This window comes from Miniopterus schreibersii (assembly GCF_964146895.1).
Source record: "Miniopterus schreibersii genome assembly, chromosome: 4".
NCBI classification, from domain to species: domain Eukaryota; kingdom Metazoa; phylum Chordata; class Mammalia; order Chiroptera; family Miniopteridae; genus Miniopterus; species Miniopterus schreibersii.
The window spans coordinates 60,329,875-60,353,674 of record NC_138105.1 but is presented as its reverse complement, the minus strand read 5'-3'; the positions used below and the strand labels follow the sequence as shown (position 1 = coordinate 60,353,674).

The window sequence follows — 23,800 nt, the reverse complement described above, 5'->3', positions numbered from 1 at the left end:
TTTTCCCAAGTTGCAAATACTATGGGGTACAAAGTTTACACCCAATTTCAAATGAGATACTACTGTATATCAAAAAATGATGGATCTTGTTTTAAAAATATACAAATGTAGTACCTGTATAGTTTGTAAATACATTGTATTTTCTAATATAGTCCATGTATTCTATATGTTCTTCAAATATGTTACATTTGTAAATATATTGTCTCTTCTGATTAAAAAATAAATCCACTTTCAGAAGAGTAGTGACTCCTAAGGCGAGCATGCAAATCAGCCGTGGAACTCAGAAGTGATCACGTGCACACAACTGCCAGCTGTGAGACTGGCACTCTCAGAGAACCACTGTGATTTTGCAGGGAGCTCCCCCAGCACACTGTACTGAATCCCCTCCTTCAAGAAAGCACTCTGACCTTCACTGCTAACAGATGGTGATAGGTAGGCCAAAATGCACCCACTACGCTAATAAAATTTAACGTCCAAAGCAAGCAAAAAAGTAAAATAAAATCACGTGCAACTTGGATGTGCTCCTTTTTAAGTCTGTGGACTGTGTAATGTCATTTTGTTTTGTTTTGTTGTTTTTAAGTTCTATTTCAGTGGCTCTGGGTTGTGACCCAGGCATTGGTCATTTTTAAAGCTCTAACAGGTGGTGAAGAGATTGGCCAAAGAACATATATGCATAATCCATAGAAACAGACAACAGTGTGGTAATGGCCAGAGAGAAAGGGGAGTGGGGGCTAGGTGGAGGTGGGCAAAGGGTGAGGGGGTTAAATGGGGACATCTGTAATAGCGTTAACAATAAAAATAAAGTTTTAAAAAAAACCCCTCTAACAGGTGGTTCTGATGTACACATCTGGTTAAGACCAGGTCACACTCAATCAGTGGTTATAGTTTCCACAAAATGCTTGTTTCCAATCCCTAATTCCAGTGTCTTCCAATAAAGTCTACAATTAAAACTATCTTTAATGGTCCTTTTATTTCAGGACAAGGAAGACATTTCTCAACATAAAAGCAGAAGAAAATACAAAACAAAAAGATTGATAAGTCTGACTCAGTAAAAGTGTAAAATTTTCTGAATGTCAAAAAATACAGACAAAGGTGAATATCTTAATATAGACAGCACTTTCAGGGATCATTAAACAACAACAGAACAAAGCAAACTTCAAGAGAAAAAATGAGCCAAGGAGCTAAGAGGCATTTCACAAAAGAAAAGAAGGGATATAAAAAATTCAGTCTCACTGGAGATCAAATATATGCAAATGAAAACAAAGGGATATCATTTTAAACTGTTAAAGAAGCAGAGTTGAAAAATAATGCCTAAAATAGACAGAGTGTACTGTTAATCACGAGTATAAATTGGACAACCACCCTGGAATATGCTTTGCTAATACACATCAAAAGACATCATTCATCCAACAAATATTTTGAATATATTTGTTGAGTTGGTAATTCCATTTCTCAGTAGTCGTCCTAAGGAAACAACCAGAGCTGTGCACAGAGGTTTAGCACAAGGATTCTCCCTTGCAGCATAACATGTTAAAGTACAGGAAACAAACTGAACGGTCGCCAATAGGGATGGCTGGATAAACTGTAATATTCCACCTGCTAGAATACCAACTAACAAAAAAGCCCAAACTCTTCAATAACATTTCAAAATTTGGGGAAACATTCATTCCAAGACTCTTAAGTGAAAGAGTAGGTTACAAAATTTTCATAGCAAAAAAAACCCCAAAAAACTTTAAGAGCATCATCATCTCAATTTGTTAAAATATGTTCACGAGCCCAGCCAGCGTAGCTCAGTGGTTGAGCATCGACCTAGGATCCAGGAGATGGGGGTTCGATTCCCAGTCGGGGCGCATGCCCGGGCTGCGGGCTCGATCCCCAGCAGGGGGTGTGCAGGAGGCAGCCGATCAATGACTCTCTCATCACTGATGTTTCTCTCTCCCCCTTCCTCTCTCTGAAATCAATAAAAAAATATTTAAAAAATATATATGCTCATGAATGATACCCACCAAAATGATACTAATTACCACTGAGTGGTAGGAGTATAGTGATTTTTTTCTTTATAGTTTCCTTTAATTACTAAAATTTTGGCGGCGAGCAGGTATTACATTTCCAATAAGACACTGTGGGAACACTGAGGAATCAAGGCATTCATGCTTTTGAGCTGAGGAAGACACCACATGAATCAAATCTTCTTGCTATCATTGCATTACTTAGCAGCAAAGGCCCGAGACAATTTGGAAAAGGAAAACCGACACCAGCAATAAGAAAGCAGCCTTTTCCTGGGGGGCGAAAGGAATTGTGGAAATAAAAGGCCGTGGGAGACTTGCTCTGCCCCGAGGGCAGCTGGGCTGCCTCTCACTTGGCCCCCGGGCCCACCGGCGCCCCCCTGGCTCCTCCGCTTGCCCCTTCTCTGTGCTTGGCAATGCTCAGCTGCCTCTCCGCGCACCCCGCCCCGCGGGAAGAGGAAGCAGAATCGAGACCTCGCTGGAAGTTACCCAAAGAGCGAATTCAAATCGGGCTGAGATAAGGACATCGGGTTTCTGGTTGGCAGGTTTTGCATGGGATTCGGCCCACTTGCATGTGATTTGCACATTTTTGGTGCCATCTGACAGGAGCAGTGCTCTATAAATCAATGCCACTGAGCTCTTAGTTCTTCCAGAAGATGGAAGGCAGCCTATAGTCAGGTTCAATCTGATTTTCCCAAAGACAGTAAGTTTGTCACCAGCAGGACACTCGCCATCTGCTCTGTCTTGTTGCGGCCTACAAATGGCAAGTCTAAGAACCGTCATATCACCTTCATACCCCCCCAGTACATTAGCTCTCCCTCGAAGACATAGTAATAATAGATATGTGTATTTTCATTATTGAGCTTCCCAAAATATCATTTTAGTTTTACCTCCCCACTCGCTCCCCACTTCTCCATTCACAATGCAACAACCAAATTAGAGCTAGTATAATAAAAACGCCCCACAAGGAGTTAGAAAATTTGGCTTCTAATGTAACTTTAGACAATCTACCTCTTGGAAACTTTTATGTGCAAAAGAAGGTAACACCAGCAGCACTGCTCAAGTCACAGGGTAGTGATAGAGTTTCCATTAAAAAATGCACGTGGAAGTTCTTGGAAACCCAGAGCCTTGCTATTGCGTGTAATATGTGGACCATAACAGGCTTCACCAGCAAGCCTGTTAGAAAAACAGATTTCCAAGTCCCGCTCCAATAATACCATATCTGAATCTGCAATTGAATTAGGTCCCCAGATTATTCACACACACACACACACACTCACACACGCAACTTTGAGAAGGTCTGAGCTGGAGTGTTATTTCTGAAAGCTGTATGTGAGCTAGGGGACCCAGTGGACAGGATGAATACAAGGTCCTATTTTTACCAGTCTTGGGTTTTTCCTGAGCTATTAATACCATGTGTACTTTTCACCCTTAGAACATTATGTGTCAGAAAGTACACTGTAGGACCGTATCTCATTTCACAGCTAGAGGACAGGAATCTGTCTCAACAGAGCTATGCAGGAAGGCTGTCTCCATGCAGGTCCTGAGCTGCTCACAGGTAGGATTGCATGATCATGTATGGTTCCACATTCCTTTTCAATTAAATATTCCTTACAGGAGAGCTCAAGATACCTCTTTTAGGGTATTTGAAGGATTATTTATTGCTTGCAGAAGTGAAAAAAAAGTCACTTAGAAATCTTACTTCCTTAAGTTTCAGCCTATTGCATTGTTGCAAGAATAACGAGTTTTCCTTTTTGTTTTTTGAATCTTAAGGGGAGAGGGTACAAATTCACTGTGTTTCAAAGCGTTCCTGAAACAGACCTTCAGGCCTTGGAACTTTTAAAAGCATTAGCTTCTGATTTCAGTCCATAGAAGTCTAGTGTAGAAACTGGTTATTGTACGAATTTTGTTTCTTGATACGGTCGAGGGGAAAACAAGAACCCTGAGAGCTTCCTCCCTCTCCCCTGAGCCCCGGGGGAGCCTAAGCGAAGCCCAGAACAGGCAGGTCACTCCCCCATTTCTGCCCTCCTTCCGCCCGAAGACCACGCTACACCCACAGCCCACCACCTCCCGAGTACCTGAGCCCCATCCTACAGCTCTCCTCCCCACTGAATAAGCTCCTTCTCCTTCAGAGCTCCTCTCTCAGTGTGGGGATGGCAGGAGGGCGATCATGTCCAACCGAACTCACAGTCAGAAAAACTCTAAGCTCAGCGAGTCTGTCCAGTTGACTTTTGCAGCCCTGGCCTCTAGCACAATGCCTGGCCCCACAGCCGTTGCTCAATAAATCTATTGAATGTACTAATCCACTAAAATGTTTTTAAGGGCAGTGCTTACTATTAGCACAAGCCACCCTCTAATTGGGGGAATATTAGATGCAATGGCCTTAAGTGAACATTCAGATAGAGAAGGAGCTGGAGACAGGAATGGTGCTGCTAGAAAGGAGGTTGGGCCCTGAGGTCAGTCCCTCTAAGGTAGTTATTGCTTTTTATACGTCCTTGACTTCCTTCCAGATGCTTTAAAAGTTCTAAGTTTCTTTACAACGCCTTATGTGGGAACAGTAGGGGACTCGTTCATTCACTCATTCAAATATTATATAATTACTGAGTTTCTAACATATGTCAGGTATCATCTTAGGTTTTGAAGAAATAGCCCGGAACATAACAAGACAGCCCTCTCTGAGCTTATATTGCAGGAGACAAGCCTTTAACGTCAGCTTGTGGTCATTGCTATGAGGAAATAAAGAAAATGATGAGAGAGATACTGCTTTATATAGACTGGTCAGAGGAAACCTGATGGGACATTTGAGCAGAGCATTAAATGAGGCAAGGGAGCCATGCTGAGTGCCTGGGGAGGAGCATTCTAGGCAAAGGGATTAGTAGGGCACAGGCCCTGACACAGAACGGAATGGGGTACACTGCTGGGGCTGGCTGATGAGTCAAAGAAGGGATACAGCTACAATGTTTAAGGAGCACTCATTTTTTCAGAAGAGAGAACAGAACTTATGACTTCAACCTAAGCAGAGCCTTTCACATAACAGGAAATGGAATCTTCAACACCGAGTTCTGCTTATTGTGTTTAGTGCACAGTGGTTTCATCAGGAACCACTTGATGAACGAAAAGTAGCTGGGAGGATGGCACGGAGACACCAACACCGAGTAACCCAATTAGACTGCTTCTCGAAGGCGCACTGAAAGGACTAACACACACACGTAACCCTTGTAAAGGCTTCCTACACTGAGATCTACATCAGAATTTTGCCATATGATTTTCAGCTTCTCAGCAAAATGTGTTGTCTTTTTGATCTGCCTAATTAAACTTGGAATCAAGGCAGTTTCATGGGAGGAAACTAGAAGCCCCATTTTTAGCTCAGCTGTGATATGTGCTAATCATCTTATATTCCAAAAGCTCCGTGGTGTTGGCCTCAGACTCCGTGCTCTGAAAGCTGGCTGCAAACATGCTGCAGGAGCAGCAGGTGCTCACCACGGGGCTGCAGCAATGAGGGAGAGCTCCCCGGTCCCCTCACCTGCCCGAGAGGGGAACCATCACCTGCCTCACCCTGCCTTGTAACGTCTTTAAGCAGATCTGAAGAGATACGCTGTTGCTGAAGTCCTTCGCACACACACACACAGCTCAGAGAGAAGGTCTTGCAGTGCTAAATTCTAGTATTGGTGTCTCAGTTACAGGCACCCTACTTTTTTACAGCGTTCATACCTTATACCAAGGAGAAAAGTGGGTAAGCGCAGATATTATGCAGAAGGATATTCATTGAAACTGAGTCTATAAGAGTGAAAAATTGCAAAGAACCTGAAAGAAAACCGTAAACCAACCACTTAACTTCCAGCCATAGGGAGGGAGTTGTTAAGCCCACATGGATAACGGACACGGCGTGCAGCTGAGAACAAAGAAGCCTGAGCTGACGATGATCGGAATTCCAACAGCAGTGACAGTGCAGTTTGATTTTTCTGTGCCATCTGGAATTTTTACAAATCATATCCTTTGAGAATTAAAGTTATCTGCATTTTGGAAAAGCAGGTATTGAGAGACAGGAGAGAGGAAATTATTACTAACCACCTGCTCTGCCGTTCCTCACTTGCCGGATTATAAACAGAAGCCACAAGAACCAAAGAGTCTTTGCCATACTCAGTGGACACGCCCACTGGGGACAAGCCCCAGAGAACAGCAGTGCTCCCCTCCTGCCTGTGGACTCAAACCCCTATTCCTTAGCATAAAATTTGGGGTCCTCCGTGATATTTCCCATTTTAATCATCCTTAAGTCTGACCTTGCTCACCTTTGCCTGCTTTAGCTCCTGAGGTTCCCGCAGCCTAATATGCCCATGTGACATGTGGCCCACATTTTAGAGCCCCATCTAAAAGCCTATTCGTCTTCTTTAGGGGACCTCTGCAAGCTTAGAATGTGGCATTTTGCCATGCAATCCGGTTTTTCATAACCATGTCCACCTCCACAAACAATGGGCCCTGGAAAAGATAAATCTAGGCAGGAGCAACGACAACAGCAACAAAAAAGAAGGAATGTGCACAGTTGCATTTAGACACAGCTGGCGCTTCTAGTGCAGGTTAAGGAGTGGCTGGAAAAGCAGTAAACAATTGTTTGGCATTTCCCAGCATTTGTCTTCTCTCTTCCTTAAGATAAGCCTGTTGGGCAGCTCCAATTTATAAATGAGCATCGTCTTTCTCAAATCTCACTTTCAAGATGAAATTTACTCTCATCTCCCTCTTTTTTTTTTTTTTTTTTAATATATCTTTATTGATTTCAGAGAGAGGAAAGGAGAGGGAGAGAGAGAGATAGAAACATCAATGATGAGAGAGTCATTGATCGAGCCCGCAACCCGGGCATGTGCCCTGACCGGGAACCAAACCCCGATCGTCTGGATCCTAGGTCGACACTCAACCGCTGAGCCACGCTCGGCCGGGCTCCCTCTTTATTTTTTAATCCTCACCTGAGGATATTTTGTCCATCGCTTTTCAGAGAAAGTGGAAGGGAGGGGGAGAAAGGGAGAGAAACATCGATGTGAGAGACACATCGATTTGTTGCCTCCCGCAGGTGCCCCTGGGGGCCCTTGGCCAGAATCAAACCTAGGATCCTTCCGTCCGAGGGCCGATGCTCTAACCACTGAGCCAAGCCATCTAGGGCTCTCATCTCCCTTTTTAAAACCTGAGACCTGCTCCTCTATCCCACACATCCTGAGCACGTTCCCTCTGCTCTTGTCCATTTATTCTACGTAAGATGATTGACCTATTGAGTCTTTTTCCCTCTCTTAGAATGTAAACTTTGTGCTGTGTGTTGTTTCCCAAGAGCCCAGAACAGTGCCTGCAACACAGTAAGCGCCCAGCAGTATGTTGCAGGAATGAATGATCTACTGAAATGCGGATTCCAATTAAATCATGCTTCTCAACTTTCCCTACCAAATAGCTTTTGGAGAAAATTACTTTGCTGTACTCTCATACTGAAAAAGATGGAGACAAACGAGAAGTGAGAATAAGTGACGACTTCCAGTTGTTGAGAAATAGTCTTTTCAGCAGAGTCTATGGATATGAGAAACTCTGCCCATTCACAATTTGATGTCCACCTAGGTACTGGTGTAACCATGTGGCAACATTTCATTCTTGCAAATTCAAGTTCCCACCAACATGAGGAACACGAGGACGTAAACAGAATTGGAACTGGCAAGAGTTCAAGTTCATTTACAATGATAGACTAAGTCAGCAATACCTCACCCTCATCCAGCACTTGTTGCACTTTAAAGGTTTTTACCCCACTCCTGTGCCTCTTCCCTTCTAGCACCTCTGATTCTGCTCTGAATTTTAAACCTTTAAGGTGATCATCAAATTCACTACCAAAGGGAGCCAGAAGGATCTGAAGGGCAGGACACCCAGGGCTTTCAGAACCTTTTGCTCCACTCAGACCAAATCTACCCTTTTGTTTGGTCAGAATTTAGGACTTACGTAATATACAGGGTGGGGCAAAAGTAGGTTTACAGTTCTTTGTATGGAAAATACAATAAATAATAAATAAGAATTTACTCACAACTGTAAACCTACTTTGCCCCACCCTGTATATAATACTGAGGTATAAGATGTAATTCTAAGTCAGCTGCTGATGGCAATTTTTTAGAGGAAATTAACCCTACTTATCAATTTTAACAGATAAAATAATAAATTAAACCCATGGGGAAGGAACTATAATTTGCTACGATGACTTTCTGGAAGGATGTTATTAAAAACAAACACAAAAGAACAGGAGTTGCTTATGCTGGCAAGTGAAAAGCGACGCTCCCACACCAGCCTTAGACTTCCTAAAACCATCAGGAAGTTCGACTGCTCAGATCCTCAGTCCTGCCCCTCAGCCCCTATACCTGAGGGGAGTCCTGCTGCATCAGGCCAAGCACTGCTGGAGGCCCACTGAGCTGTCCATGAACCACGTCTGCCTTCATCAGGCCCAGTACTTAAGGATTCCTTGTTTCTGAAAGTGGGAAAACTATCCTACAATGAGGTGAATATTTTCTGGAAGGTTCCACAAACGGGGCTTTTAAAATTGCATAACTCATTCTGGGATGCAATTTTCTAAGGTCAAAATGGGGCCTGAAGAGGCCACTGAAGAGCTGAAAAAAATCCTAATTACCCAGGGAAAACTTTGGAGGTGCTCTTTAACTAAAAATGTAATGGTTTGGCGCAAGGATGAGATATTGGGAGAGGGGGAAAAACTAAGTTCCCTGTTTATAACTGTGTCATCAAAGACTCACAGTATGTAACTTGTGCTTTCTTTTCAAAACAAAAAACTGCAAAATCTACCACAATTTTTGGTAACATTTTAGGAGAAATTATTTCAATCAATATATATTGATTTATCATCTTTTCTCTGCTACAAAATTGAGAATGTTCAAAATATTTCATCCAAAAATTTAATGGCAAAGTAATCCCTTCTAATATTGAGACATCTAAAAGCTCTTGCCTCTAGTTTTCCACTCAAGGGAAAGGATGTGCAGCATACAGCAAATGAAGTCCAAAATGTCCCTCCAAACAATTTCATTTTATTAATTTTTCTTGCTTTCAAGTCCCAGTGAATATAGGAAGTAAGTGTCTGTCTCACTAATCATAGCCCTGGGTTTAATAATTCAAACCTGGGTTTACAAAGAAAAAGTCTCTAAGGAAAACCCTTAACGTAGGATATGGCAAGCTTTCCCTAATGAGCAATTTAGTAAGAATTCTGCAGTATCCCCGGAGATAAATGGAGGTACTTTGGAGAATTGTAAACCATGACTAGAGATCACTGACTTCCTCTGAACTTGCCTCCAAGCACCCATTTAAGAAGGAAGAACCTTCACCTTAAAGGTGCCAAAGGAAGAAATCTCAGTAGCTTCCCTGGAAGTTCACTCCTCGACACGTTTTCTGTATCACTTAGCAGCATGGCTAGCACATAAGTGGACAAGATATAAAAATTGGTATTATTTAGCTTACATTTTTCTGGGGGAAAAAAAAAATGCCCTTCCACTGGGAAGATGAAGGTGATCCCCAAACCCAGTACATCATAGATTCATCCTTAGTTTCTCCTTCTCCAGGACCCCTCTGTCCAGTTCTTTAGGCTAATTAATAAAAAGTCTAGTCACACCAGACCATGGCATATGAAATTCATTTTATGATATTAGAGATAAGTAGAAATAAAAATAAAATCAGTTATAACCATTGCATTGCTTTTGGTCATCTATTAGTGTAGAAGTGTTTGTAGGTTGGCAACTATTTTGCGGGTAGAAAAATTACCTGCAAGGTAGTCTAAATGATTTCCTCAAAGTCTGTGTTGTAGTGCATCTGCGCATTATCTGAGGTTTTGAAACAGTTCATTTTCACACAAAACTATTGGAACTCTCTGAGATTTCCAGACAACTGTTGGTTGAAACAGGGGAGTACCAGCTGTCCTTTTAACTGCTACCATAAGGTTTTATGGGACGACTCCCACCATACGGAAGTGCTTAAGATAATTACTTAAACTTTCCCAAACTGTTCTCTGGCACCCTAATCAGTGTCCTGTGAAGTATGGGTTGTGAGATAAACAATTGGGACCTCAATATGCAATTACATGGCTCCAAGAAACAGTAGCTCCTGGCCTTTCGATGCCACAGACCAATAAAATTTTTTAATGTCTTTAGAGAATGTGGGATGACAAGCCTTTTATCTTACCAAATAAGGACATACAGTAGAGAGGACATAGTTTAAAGAACAACCTTAAAACTGGAAAAAAACCGAAGTCCCCTACACTGTCTTTTTCCTATTTTGCCTCAAATCCACACCCACCCCTCCCTCTGCTGGTTATTCAGGAACAGTGGAGGTAAACTTCTAGTACCAAGCGACCCTGACCTTGGGCCCAGGCTCCCAGACACAGTTTACATCTGCTGACCCACACCACTGCTGACCCCAGATGGGGGCCTTTCTTTTGCCTTAAACTACATATCCCACCCCCACTCCATTCTTACTCTCTGCCACTGTTGACTTGGATAGAAAAAGGGTGCAAACCACTTAGACAATCACATTACAGGTATTTTTGTTCATTTCCTTAACTTGCAGCACATATTTACCTTTCCTTTCACACGTAGTTTATTGAACAAAAATTTAATTACTAAAATCTCCTTCAGAATACAAAGCTACTTTATTTGGACAAAGTTTGCCATACACAGAAAAGCTCAAAATGCCACTTCCAGCCAGCCCACTCCCAAGCACTTAGTAATTACAGCCAAAGGCTCAGAAACTCTAACTGAAGACATGGCCCTGTTTACAATATTTTTATATATGGAAAACAAACACAGCCAAGTACCTTCCAAGAATATTTGTACATTACATGAAAAGTTAAGTCAGTATCATATACTGTAAAATTTTACTCAAAGAACAATTTCAAACTATTAGGTTTTAAATAATGAGACCACTTAAGTTTAATATTTATTAGAGCAAGAGCCAGACAATTATTATATACAGTAAATACTGCTTTTACACAAAACATATTTGCACGTGTTTCTGAAAACCACATGTAATAAATTCTTGGAGCAGCATCACATGTTAAATATGTCAGGGTAATTTGGTAATGTTTTTTAAGTTTGTTTTTTTAGAAGACACGCCTGAGTAGCTGATGTTTTGTTTTGTTTTTGAAGAATCTTGCTTTCCAAATCTTATTGACATGATCCTGTCCTCTACACATGACCTGTTTTTACCAGCATCCAGAGGGGAACACATGAGTGTCCTCAACGATCTCACAAACTCCTGACTGCAGGAAGTAGCAAGCTTACACAGAAGTCAGTCGTGGCTCTTCCCATGCCTAAGGCACGAGGAGGCCCATCTCGGACCTCAGGAGAACAGGGCAGTGGGGAGTGGACGACAGCACCCAGCTGAGTGCCAGCACAGAGCGTATGCCCAATGGAGACTGTCAACACCACAGTTAAAAGGCTAAATTTTAAATACAATGCTATGAATTTTTACAAGCAAACCTTAGATAGCCAAGATCTCTAAGTCAAGTTCTATTTTATTTCCCCACAAGAACATGCAGGAAGAGAGATGGAAATGAAAGAACACAAGTGGATTATTTACCGTAAGGCAATTGAACACCTCACATCATAGGCAGAACAAAACATGACAATGGGAGGAAGAAATTTGCACAGTGTGGTTATAATTCCATCTTGACCTAACAAAGGGACAAAAATCAGGCAACATTTAGAAGAGCTGAAAAGAAATGCAATAAAATTATGCAGGAAGGCCCTGGCCAGTGTGGCTCAGTTGGATGGGCATCACCCAGTGCACAGGTCAATTCCCAGTCAGGGCACATGCCCAGGTTGTGGGCTTGATCCCCAGTAGGAGCCTGCAGGAGGCAGCCGATCAGTGTTTCACTCTCACATCTATGTTTCTCTCTCTCTCTCTAAAAATCAATAAAAAATATTTTTTTAAAAAATTATGCGGGGAGGCTAAACAGGATAGACCTAACAGGATTCTGACCAGGTTGGGAATCCTGTGCACTCCATGGTCTCCCCACATTTAAGTCGACAGCACAGAAAAGGACAGAAAACAAGCATCGGGGCCTGGACGCTCGGCTCCTTTCCCAGGGGACGTGGAATTGTGAGGCACATGTTGTAAAAGCCCAAAACACTATATTTCAAAAGGAAATACAAAAATACCCTCACATCCAGAATACACGATTCTAACTTTCAGGCAAGATGAATGAACCAGGCTCCGCTCCACCAGCATCAGCAATCAGTACACTGTACTGACAGAAATGGTTTAGAGGCCAGAGTTGTGTTTTTCTTATGTTAAAGATACAACTTATGAGATCATTTTGTGTGTCTCCAGGTCCAATTCAGAGAAGACAGTCAAATTACACGTCACATACAGAAGCCACGCGGTCTCAGATGTATAAACAGTGTGCTGTGTTGTCAATCCGATGACGCTCTTCCATCTCTCTGATCAGTCCTCATGCGTCTCCAGACTTCTTGATTTTTCAAGGACGATCTTCTCAGTGAAGCTGTTTTGCAGAAACATCCCAGTGAATGAATGACATAACAAGGAGGTGAGCTGAGATTCCAAACTGGAGATGAGAGCCGCTCCTATGGAATTATTTTGTTGAAACACATTTCTAATAAAATAAATCAAATGCATCCATTTGGTGTCCAAATATGAACTAAAGACAGTTTTCTCTAAACTTATAAATGAACTAATAAAGTTCAGAAGTAATCATACATTCTGGAAACTTGAAAGGAATAAAGAATTACCTGGGAATCTCAACAATTTTCCTGAAAACATGCTACAAATTTCAGTCACAAAATAACAGAATCACAAACTTCCAATCATATGCTGAAGTACACATTTTACACCGTGAATTTGATACCCTGACATAAGAGAACGTCACACTTAGATTTAAAAAAAACACCCTTATAATAATTAGGCATTTTAGAAGATGTTCATTTATAAAAATAAAACATTAATATTCAACTAATCCAGCGGGAGGCAGCCTCTATCAAGGAGAGCTGTGCCACACCTTTATGTCTTGGGCTCTATTTTCACCACTGGTACTTTGGGACAGCCCTTTGCAGAGAATTTCTGCTCCATAACATTACAAAGCTCTGAACTTGTGGCTTAGGTTCAGTGTGTAAGGCAGGAAGTAACCTTCAAGATTTGAGACCATTCAAAGGCCTTAGAGAAGCACTAAAGAGTGACTAAGTCAGAGCAAGGTGAGAAGTAAAATGAAGCTGATCTTTCAGATCAGGGCCTCCTGATATAAATGACAACCTGACAACCAAGGGCTGTCCCTCTACCCTCAGAAATTAGTTTTGTTGTAGAAAGGATCCATAGCTTTGTTCGGATATTCAGAAGAGGGTCTAAAACTTCCAAAATACAAAGAACCACTGTCCTAGGCTCACTTTTTCTGTGTTCCTATGTACTTATTGTATCCAAACTTACAAAGATCCGTTCATCCTTGGACAATCAGATTTCTGAATTCTCACAGTGAAGAGCCAGACTAAGAAATGCAGTGACCCAGGAAGGTATAGATTTTCCTATGAGACACACACTAAAATGTTGTTATAGTACAACTGAGGCCAACATTAAACACATTTAAGGTTTTACTCATTAGTTTATGGAAAGCAACCATCAAACATTGATTGTATTCATGTCATCAATTCTCCACTATGTTCAGCATTCTACATTATTTTCTAAAGTTATATGATAGGGACAAAAGACCCATTTCTATAATTTTTCTCTGATATCTAAAAGATATTTATTTTGAATTAAGTTCATCTTTGAGCCATATACCCATTTAAAACATACCAGAATAAAAATCAAACTCATTGTTAGGAAACGCATTATTATTTCTCAAGATCACCTGCCACTACCCCTAAAATACTGCAGTGCTGGTGTGAACTACCCAAATTGAGATCACAGTGCCTACTGTCCGAGGGATTCCACGCACTACCTCGTAATTCCAGGAAATTATTCCCTTCCCTTAGGTTACTTATGTATGAGTTCCCCACCCCCCGATGATTTTTTATTCTTAGGCTCTTAAGTTTTTCCCTCTCTTGGGTCTATTTCATTTGTACTGAATGTTCAGAATCTAAGAAGGTCTTTAAAATATTCATTCCAGTGGGGACCAAGTTTTTTCCTGCCTGTCTAATTCCTTCTGGGCATATCAAATGCAGAGGCCCAGTCAATACTGTGGCTAGAATTGGCTAAGAGGAAACACTTCTATTGATAAAAGTATCATAGGAGAGTTTTTTAAAAGCCAGTTGTAATGGGAAAGCAGTTAAATAGGCAATACACATTTAGATTTTTAAAAATCTAATGTTTTCATAGTGCCATCTATTAAATATCAGCCAATTCTCCTTAAAACCAAAAAAGCAAAAGGAGGTGTGGGGGAGTTATGGCATAGCTTACTTAGAAATGTTGTAAAAAACGTGTTATACACCCATTTCTGTATTACTGGATAATCTACCAATAAAAAAACTTGCAATAAATGAATACATTACCATTTTACCCCTCAGTCTCGACAGTTCCTTGAATTCTTTTCATCCTTTCCCTCTGATCCTTTTTCACTTGCTCTGATTATGGTCTTAAAAATCAATCTTTCCCCAGTTCTGATCAAAAGAATAGAGGGGCAGCTGCCAGGTGGGCACCTGAACTACTGGAGGGAACACTTTGTGACCTACATGAATATCTATCTGCTGTGCTGGACACCTGAAACTAATATAAAAAAAAGGGAACACAAACTGTAATCAAAAAATTAAATTTAAAAAAAAGAGTAAGGAGGCAGTCCAGTCACATTTGACCATCCACATAACCAGCTGCCCAAAATGTTTCTCAGATCTCTTAATTCTGGCAGGAATAGGTCAGAGAAAAAGACAACCACAGATAATGGTACTCCGGTCACCCAAGGGCTGTCTGACTCCCCTATCAGGTCAGCTCTCCATCCATTCCTATGGTCAAGAATGACCAAGTTTTCACATTCTGGGTCTACATGATAGTAGCCTACAGTTTTAAGACAGTGTGTTGAGGTGTATGAAATACAGACAACTTTGGGGTTTTGGGTTTTTCTTTTTTTTGGCTTACGAACAACAAACGTTTGTTTTTCACAATTCTGGAGACTAGGATGTCCAAGACCAAGGCACTAGCAGATGTGGTTTCTGGTGAGAACCCACTTCCGCACAGACAGCTGTCTTCTCCCTGTGATCTCACATGGCAGGAGGTGGCAAGAGAGCTTTCCGGGGTCTCTTTTATAAGGGCACTAATCCCATTCATGAGGGTTCAACTCTCAAAACTTAATCAACTTCCAAAGATACTACCTCCAAATACCATCATATTTGGGATTAGGTTTTCAATTTATGAATATTTGGGAGAGGAGGGACACAAATATTCAGTCTATAGACAGACATGTGTATATACATATATATAGATAAATGTACATGTGAGTATATATGTATGTATATATAAAGATGCATATACATACAGAGATAGATACATAGAGATTGACTTTAAGGAACAGGTTTATGCCATACAATTGTGGGAGCTGGCAAGTCCGAAACATAGAGTAGGTTGGCTGGGTGGAAATTCAGGGAAGAGTTGACATTGTAGTATTGAGCCTGACATCTGCAGGGTTTCGATGTTGTAGTCTTTATTTTTTAAATTTTTATTGAATATACTGGGGTGACAATGGTTAATAAAATTACATAGGTTTTACGTGTGCAATTCTGTAATACATCATCTGTATATTGTGTGTTCATCACCCAAAGTCAAGTCTCCTTCCATCACCTTTTATCCCACCTTTACCCTCTTCTACCTCCCCCGCCCCCCTTTGGTAATCACCAAACTGCTGTCTGTGTCTAAGAGTTGTTTTTTTTACTTAATCCCTTCACCTTTTTCACCCCGCCCCCCAAGCTCCCTCCCTTCTGTCAGTCTGTTCTGTGTATCTGTGAGTCTATTTCTATTTTGTTTATTAGCTTATTTCGTTCATTAGATTCCACATATAAGTGAAATCATATATTTGCCTTTTTCGGAGTGACTTATTTCACTTAGCATAATACTCTCCAGGTCCATCCATGGTGTTATAAAAACTAAGATCTACTTTTTTACAGCTAAGTAGTATTCCACTGTGTAAATGTACCACAGCTTTTTTATTCACTCATCTACTGATGGGCACTTGGGCTGCTTCCAAATCTTGGCTATTGTAAGTAATGACGCAATGAACATAGGGGTGCATATATTCTTTCACATTAGTGTTTCGGGTTCGAAATACAGCCAACTTTCAATTTTTTAAGGGGAAATAATCCTTGGAGATTAAAATGTTGCTCCTATTCTTTTCATTCACAGTATCTACCCTTTGGCCATTTTATTTTCCACCAATTCATTCACCAAACAATAAGGAGAGAGAAGGGAGGTGAAAATGAACAGCTCTTTCTTCCTCCCAATTAGCACTTCTGTGCTACATGTAACATCTAATTCAAAAATTGGCAGCATTTTGCCACAAGTACACTTGGATATAACTTGGGCAGAATTTGCATATTCTAACATAGACCATTCTGAGACCATTTCTAGGTTAAAATTTTATAATTACCACACTTAGGATTTTTTTTCTCTTCCTGATCAATGATTACCTCTGATCTAAGTAAGGTATACTGCAAAGTAGACAGAAAGAAAAAGAAACTGAACAAATTGGCATAGGAGGATTATATCAACTGCTTGGGAAAATAGCTCCCCCACCCCAATCTTTAAAAGATAACTGTCTCTGGAGTATGACACTAATACTGATAGCGGAGAATTTGAGACATGCATGCCAACTTAGAAATGCAGAATATAATCCTATTCTTTTATATACTCTTTATTAAATCTACTGATTCACCTATTAAGTCATTATATATACAAAAACAACAATATCCAGGGTTCCTAAAATATTTCCAACATATTCAACTTAGGGATCCAAGATTCTGAACATGCCATCACCAAAAAAAATTGCAAACCTAAAAAACAAAAAAGAAAAAAAATTAAACAATGTCAAAAGGAAGAGACTTTCTTAGAAAAGGTCAGTATTTACTTTTATAATTTTCAAAATGACATTTTAAAGTTTGTTTTTTCTCATCTTACAGTTAAAATATTAAAGTTCTGCTTAAACAACAAGGCAGTTTACTTATAAGAAAATAAATATTAAGCTATACTCTCATATACATCACCTATTTAACATTTACTGGGTCAAAATATCTTTACACTTACAACTTCAGGCTTTAAATTAAAGTGGCATTAGTTCTACCTTTATCTTCTTTTTAAAACTACCATTATGGTGAGAGAGAGATTCAGGTACATAAATAAAATTACTGATTTCATTCTTGTATAACTCATATCTCTAAAAACACCATTTTAGCCAATTAATAGTAGTTAAAGATTTTGTGCATCTATCACATTAACTTTTAGCACATTAAATAAGAAAAATGATCCTCAAAGTTCTTCTAACTTCAAAAAGGGTCAATCTATTATTATTTGAAAACAAAACAAAGCAAAAAAAAAATTTTGTTTGGGTAAAATAAGTAATGAGAATTTCTAAAAAAATACAATTAGTAATTGTTTCTCATTAAAACATTAATATACAAAAGTGTACTATACAAAGAATTCTTCTACTATAGGCTTAAAAACCATGCTATTTAAACCAACCTATCTAATTTTTCCATAGAAAATCAAGAATTCATAGTTCACATTTCCAGAAGAATAAAACAGATCAAGCGATGAGGTAAGACAAAGAAACAACCTTTATACATTGTTATTCTTCAGAACAAGGCTGGGCTGGCTTATTTAAGTATACATTGTGATTTCAATCACACATATAAAATCATTTCGTTCTCAGTTAAACGAAACAGTACCTGGATTTAGATGACATGTGAATAAGTCTATCATCACAGAAAGTCACATACACAAATAAAACACATTATATAAATTTTAAATCACTCAACATCTGAGAAAATACTGTGTGTAGAGAAATGAGGTCATGTACAGAACTAAGGTGACAACTGAGCCTCTAGAAGAAAATAAGCATGACTTTAAAAATATATAGAAATGCTGTCAGTTCCTTAGAATTTGCCCTCTGTATTATTACCCTCTAGAATGAGATGACAATTTCATTTTCTCTGTATCTCGTCAATTAAACAAATGTATAATTTAGGTTAAATGTAAGTAAATTTGTGGTACTATTTTTGCTATTAATACTGTTACATGTAGAACAGGAAATGAAATAACATAAAGAACCATTTATTCTGAAAGAATGGGTTAGTATGAAATCTGAACTTGGACAAAGAACCTATTAGAATGCTATTCCCAGAAGACTAAGCCTAGTAATTGCCTTGTAAGCCCTGATTTATCAACATATTTAACGGGACATGGTCCACTGGAATAAACTTAATAAAGATAAGTCCCCCCCCCAAAAAAAGTTTTACTATAATGAAAAAAAGTGCTATTACCTTCAGCTACAAAATATATTTTTAATTAAAATACATATAATAATTAAAGCAGAGTTAACTGATACAACTAACATTCTTAATAGGCACTTTACATTTTAAAAGGAAAAAAATGCACACATACATAAAACATCAAACTTCTTTGACAAGAAGAGAAAGTTGTGGCAAGTATCCTTACTTTCCAGTCTGAAAAACTTATGAAATCAAGAGTCCCTTTTAAGAGCAAACCCTACTGGTTTTCAAAGCAGGAAAATGATTTCAAGCTGCAAATTTATTATGGCTCAGGTGTTTTTATGTAATAAGTATTTTGTTGCTAAACAGCTCAGTAGAGCTCACTTTTAAAAAAGTGTGTTTTAACAACTCCAAAGGGTTTAACTAATATGTAGATGTATACAATTAATCCTTTTGTTAAACATCTGAACCAGTTCAGTTAGGACATGGCAGCATGTTGTTTAATACCTTTTGTTCACAACTTAAAACAATTTTTTTTTTTTTAAAAGGAAGGAATTGGGTAGGAGAACAGGCATGGAAAAACATGAAGGCCTCTCTTGCTCTTAGGTTTTGCCATTACCATTCTGTTTGAAGTGGTTTCAGGACGAGGCGATCGCACACACCTTCTAGTCAGAAATCGGCCTCAAAACAACCTCATTGTCAGTCTTAGGCCTCATGTCTTTCGCTTAGAGCTAAAAATAAAAATACATGTGAGTGAACGAATGATCATGGAATGAAATTTCTAACATGATACTACAATATAAAACATTAAGAGCTAATTTTTATCACAGAAAGATGAAAATGTACACATTTCTATCCAGAGCAGCACAATCCTATTTAGAAAGGAAGGGTGCTCTTCTCATCCCATCAGCTGCTGGGTATAATAACAATTTAATTCCAAGGTGGTTCTACAAAGCTAGAGTAGTATTTTATTCATCTCCTGAGACTATGAAACGTTCATTTTTTTACAGAGTTAAATATAACAATATTAGTAATGAAGCTAATGACGTTAGACAGCAACTTGGCTCTTCTTTATGCATATAAAACAAGGCAAGAAAGAAAATGTGCTAGGCAGCTAGACAGACATGAGCAGAGCAAGGACGATGGGCCAGGTACAGAGTGACCAGGGCGGAAAGCCCTGGGTGCCAAGCAACAGACAAAACTGGGAAAACAAGGACCTCTCCCCAAGAGTAACCTTTCCTCCCCCGGCATGTTGCTAATCATGCGGTAGGACCCCTTGGAGGAGGAACAAGGGGCCAAAGAGTGACCTCACTAGACTCCCAATCACTCCTTTAAGCATTAACCCCTAGAGATAGCATCTAGGCCTCAGTTGTTTCAGCTCCAGGCCCAGAAAAGCAGCAAAACCAGACAAGTGATGCCATGGCTGACACCAGGACCAGTTGTGATAACTAATGACCCGACAGCACTGACCAATCAGTGGAGACCACAACTCTGAATGGACACACCTGAGGAATATTTGAAGACGTACATACTCTCTCTCTAGATTCCACTGATAGGAGGTAGTCATGTATGAGGGGGTAGTGGGGTGGGTAAAGTAAGTGGGGTGAGCAGAAGATAGCGAGCTATAAGGCAGCACAAAAAGCCCCTAGGGAAAGCTAGAAGCAAATGGAGGAGAGAAAGCAGGCAATGAATAAAGCTTATTAATAGGACAGCTACATAATTTCCAGGGCCTAGTGCATAACAAAAATTCAGGACCCTTGTAAAAAAAATTAAGAATATCAATATGGCAATGGGGAAACATTAAACCAAAATGTGGGGACCTGTGCAACTGCGCAGGTTCCCTCCCATGAAGATGGCCCTGCATACTGAGCTGAAGACCAGAGGCACGACAAGCACTAGGCAGCAAAAGCAGGGGAAAGGCAAAAGTGAAGCCCCCGCCTCTAAATGCAGCAGGCACTCACAGAGGCCACTGGTACCCATGGTACAATTACGAGGGCATGGCAAAGCCGAAATCTGTCCTCAGGCATTCTCAAGTTTTGTGTTGTTTTTTGGTTTTGTTTTTTCTTTTAAGGTTTTTTAAATGTCTTTACCGATTTCAGAGAGAGGATGGGAGAGGGAGAGAGAAACATCAATGATCAGAGAGTCATTGATTGGCTGCCTCCTACACGTCCCCTACTGGGGGTCGAGACCACAACCTGGGCATGTGCCCTGACCCAGAATTGAACCTTGATCTCCTGGATCATAGGTTGATGCTCAACTGCTGAGCCACATAAATATCTATTAACACAATTCCAGGGTTGAATATGATACGAATCACCACAGAACAGACAGGAGCTTGCTGGGTAGGAAACATAGAATTGATACTTTTTGGTGAAGGAGTATAATGAAAAGATCTGGAGTCTGTCACTACCCAAGAAAGATCAATATGGTTGCCTGAAAGCAAAAAGGCAAGAATCCAACAAATTATATCTGATATATGTAATATAAAGAGGGATAGAAAAAGGCAAAGACAAATTTTCACCTATTGTCTAATTGCTCAGGGTTAGCCATGGTTTAAAAAATCCTGTAAGGAAATGGAGGAATCTGGGGTTGGACAGGAAAAAGTTTTAATACCAGAATGGGTCTTGGGAGAGTTAAAGAAAACAGAAGTCTAATATGAGAAGAAAAAAAGAACCTCACAAAACTACTCCAGAAGACAGATTTGTCTACTTTTGAGTTCATCTTACAACTTCTGAAATGTTGTGGTAATGTGGAATAGAAGACTCATGATTTTTAACTTATTTTTAACTGTGCACTTATTTTACTGGTAGCTTAAGCCAAGTACACTTTATGAGAGAAAACAAACAAACAAACCTAAGTTCAAAAAGAAGCTTCACAATAATATGTGGACAGTCCTGTCTTTCCATATCACCTTTAGTATAGAAGGTATGTTAGGAAGAAACCTGAATTCAAACTTTTTGCCTTTATTTCTAATATAAAATAAGATAACTCAATAAAACAATGAGAATGATCTGAATCTGATATTTCTGAGAACATCCACAATGAATAAAAGATTCATTTGTATTTCATTTAGTATTTTAAATTTCTTAGCTTCTCACTACCATCTTGAAATTCAAAGGGTAGAGAGACAGTAATTTAATAATGAACTACTAAGTTTGATCGCAATATAATAAAGAATGTACTTGCAACTTATGAACTCAAATAGCACAAAACAATTCTAATAAATGCCTACCACTACAATTATTTTCCAAAGTATTATCATTTCATTGTGTCCCTACAATATCCTCTATGTGTAAGACTGGAATAATTGGTCCATTTTTTAAAAGGAAAAGAACTAATCTAAAAAGATTAAAAGTATTTAAACGACTACAGTAAAACAAAACTTCTGACATCTAAGACACTTTCTTCTCTTCATAAATCAATGCATATAAACAACAGAAAAGCTCTTTTAAACTAAAACACAATTATGTCCTATCTCCTAGCTGAGACTGATCATATTTGCTCCCCTGGGACTGGGGCTTCCTCTCTTAAAAACAAAGCTGTGCAGAGGGGATAGACTGCTTAAACAAAATCAAGGTACCCTTAGTAGGAAGGGTGGGGAAAGGGCAGGGAGTAAGGGTGATCCAACATTTGCTATGAATGTATGACCGCAAAATCTTGCAGTAATTTCTACCTACTGATACTAGTTCTAATCTCTAGATCTAATTGGAGAAATCCCTGTTCCTTAAATGCACTACAAATTCTGCATATGCGAAAAACTATTGTGTTCCCCTCCTCAATCTTAAGGTGAAATATTGCATAATTAAATGTAGAGTTTTCTAGTGTATCATTTTTTAAAAACACTCAAGTATAAGTTATAGAAGACAAAGAGATTTGGATTCCAACAAGTTTACTGGAAGTCAAGAGAAGGACAGTACTAGATAAGCAACATAATATTAGAAAGTATTGATAGAAATGTGGTATTAAGAACACGGGAGACAATGAGTTTTACTGTACTGGTAGTAAACATCTTAAAAGGGTCCTGAGCATTCTATGAGGGACACTGGTAAACTGAAGAGTGACCAAGATGGCAAAACGAAGATATGAAGTCATATATCTAAGAACAGTAGACAGAAAAGAGAATATTTAACTTGGAGAGGAATTTTAAGATTCACTCACTCAATATTCATAAAGTGCCTAATAGATATCAGGACTCTTCAAGATGTCTAAGACAAAGAGATGGGAGTGTGGTCAGGGCAAAGGGGAGGACTGGGTATTGCCTCTGCTCTCTCTAAGCTAACACAGTCAAGTGGGAGGCCAAAAGCAGATGAGATACAGAACCATAGAGCAGTCGGAAAAATTTTAGAGGGAAGGCAGGGGTGAGAAGTGGGGAGGGGGGAGATGAATCAAAGAACTTAAGTGCATGATCTATGGATACAGACAGTAGTGTGGAGAAGGCCTGGGGTGGGGGGCGGGGATGGATGCCAGGTGGAAAGGATCAATGGGGGGAAAAAGGGGGACATTTGTAATACCTTCAACAATAAAGATAAATTTTAAAAAAACTAGACAAAAGGAATACTGTTATAATATGTTAACTCTGGAAACTGGAAGGAAACATTTAAAAAAAAAGGAAACACTTGAGTCATGTAAAGTTAAGAAGCAATGCGGGATGAGAAGCCAGTGGACTAAAGTGATAGACAGAGGGTTGCTTTAAGGTTGTCAGGCAGGTCTCTCTAAGGAGGGTTCATCTGAGCAGAAAGAACTGATAAGGAAGATATACCAAAAGAAAATACTAAAGAAACAGGCATATCAGTATTAGTCTCAGAATAGAAGTTAAGGTAAAGAAACCAATAAACAAAACAAAAAGGAGTATTTCATAGTAATAAATGGAATAACCGGCTAAGAATATAAAAATCATGAGTTGTATATATCCACCAACACAGCTCTGGCAAAAATATCAGAAAATTTGACAAATTAATATTCACTGATGAAGGCTTTAACAAATGTTAGTCTGTTAAAGCTGCTGTAACAGAATACCACAGACTGGGTAGCCAACAGAAATTTATTTCCTACAGTTTTGGAAGCTGGAAGTCTAAGATCAGGGTGACATCATGTTTGGGTGACGGCCCTCTTCCTGGGGGCAAGCTTCTCACTGTACCCTCACATTATAGAAGTGGGGCGAGGAAGCTTTCTCAGGCATCTTTTATAAAGGCACTAATGCCCTCATGACAGTAGAGCTCCCTGATCTGACCCCTAGTCATCCCTCAAAGACATGACCTCCTAATACTATCACCTTGGGGATTAGGTTTCAACATATGAATTTGGGGAGGGGGGGCATATTCAGACCATAGCAAAACCTTTCTCAGAAATCAATATATCAAGCATGCA

The 23,800-nt window shown here is 39.6% G+C and overlaps 1 protein-coding gene across 3 annotated transcripts in view; it reads right to left on the bottom strand.

Annotated features, from left to right (window-relative positions):
* Nucleotides 1-10,650: 10,650 nt before the first annotated feature.
* Nucleotides 10,651-23,800, bottom strand: part of LOC308556571 (XK-related protein 6-like) — a 55,935-nt gene continuing 42,785 nt past the window's right edge. Inside the window, exons 2-3 of one of the 3 annotated variants that reach the window (XM_081135925.1) lie at nucleotides 19,053-19,164; nucleotides 10,651-16,999 (exon numbers count right to left, since the gene is read on the bottom strand). In XM_081135925.1, the coding sequence (XP_080992051.1) occupies nucleotides 19,146-19,164 (19 nt within the window). In that variant the 3' untranslated portion in view covers nucleotides 10,651-16,999; nucleotides 19,053-19,145. The remainder of the gene's footprint in view (nucleotides 17,000-19,052; nucleotides 19,165-23,800) is intronic. The other 2 variants (XM_081135926.1, XM_081135927.1) reach the window with 2 other exon arrangements.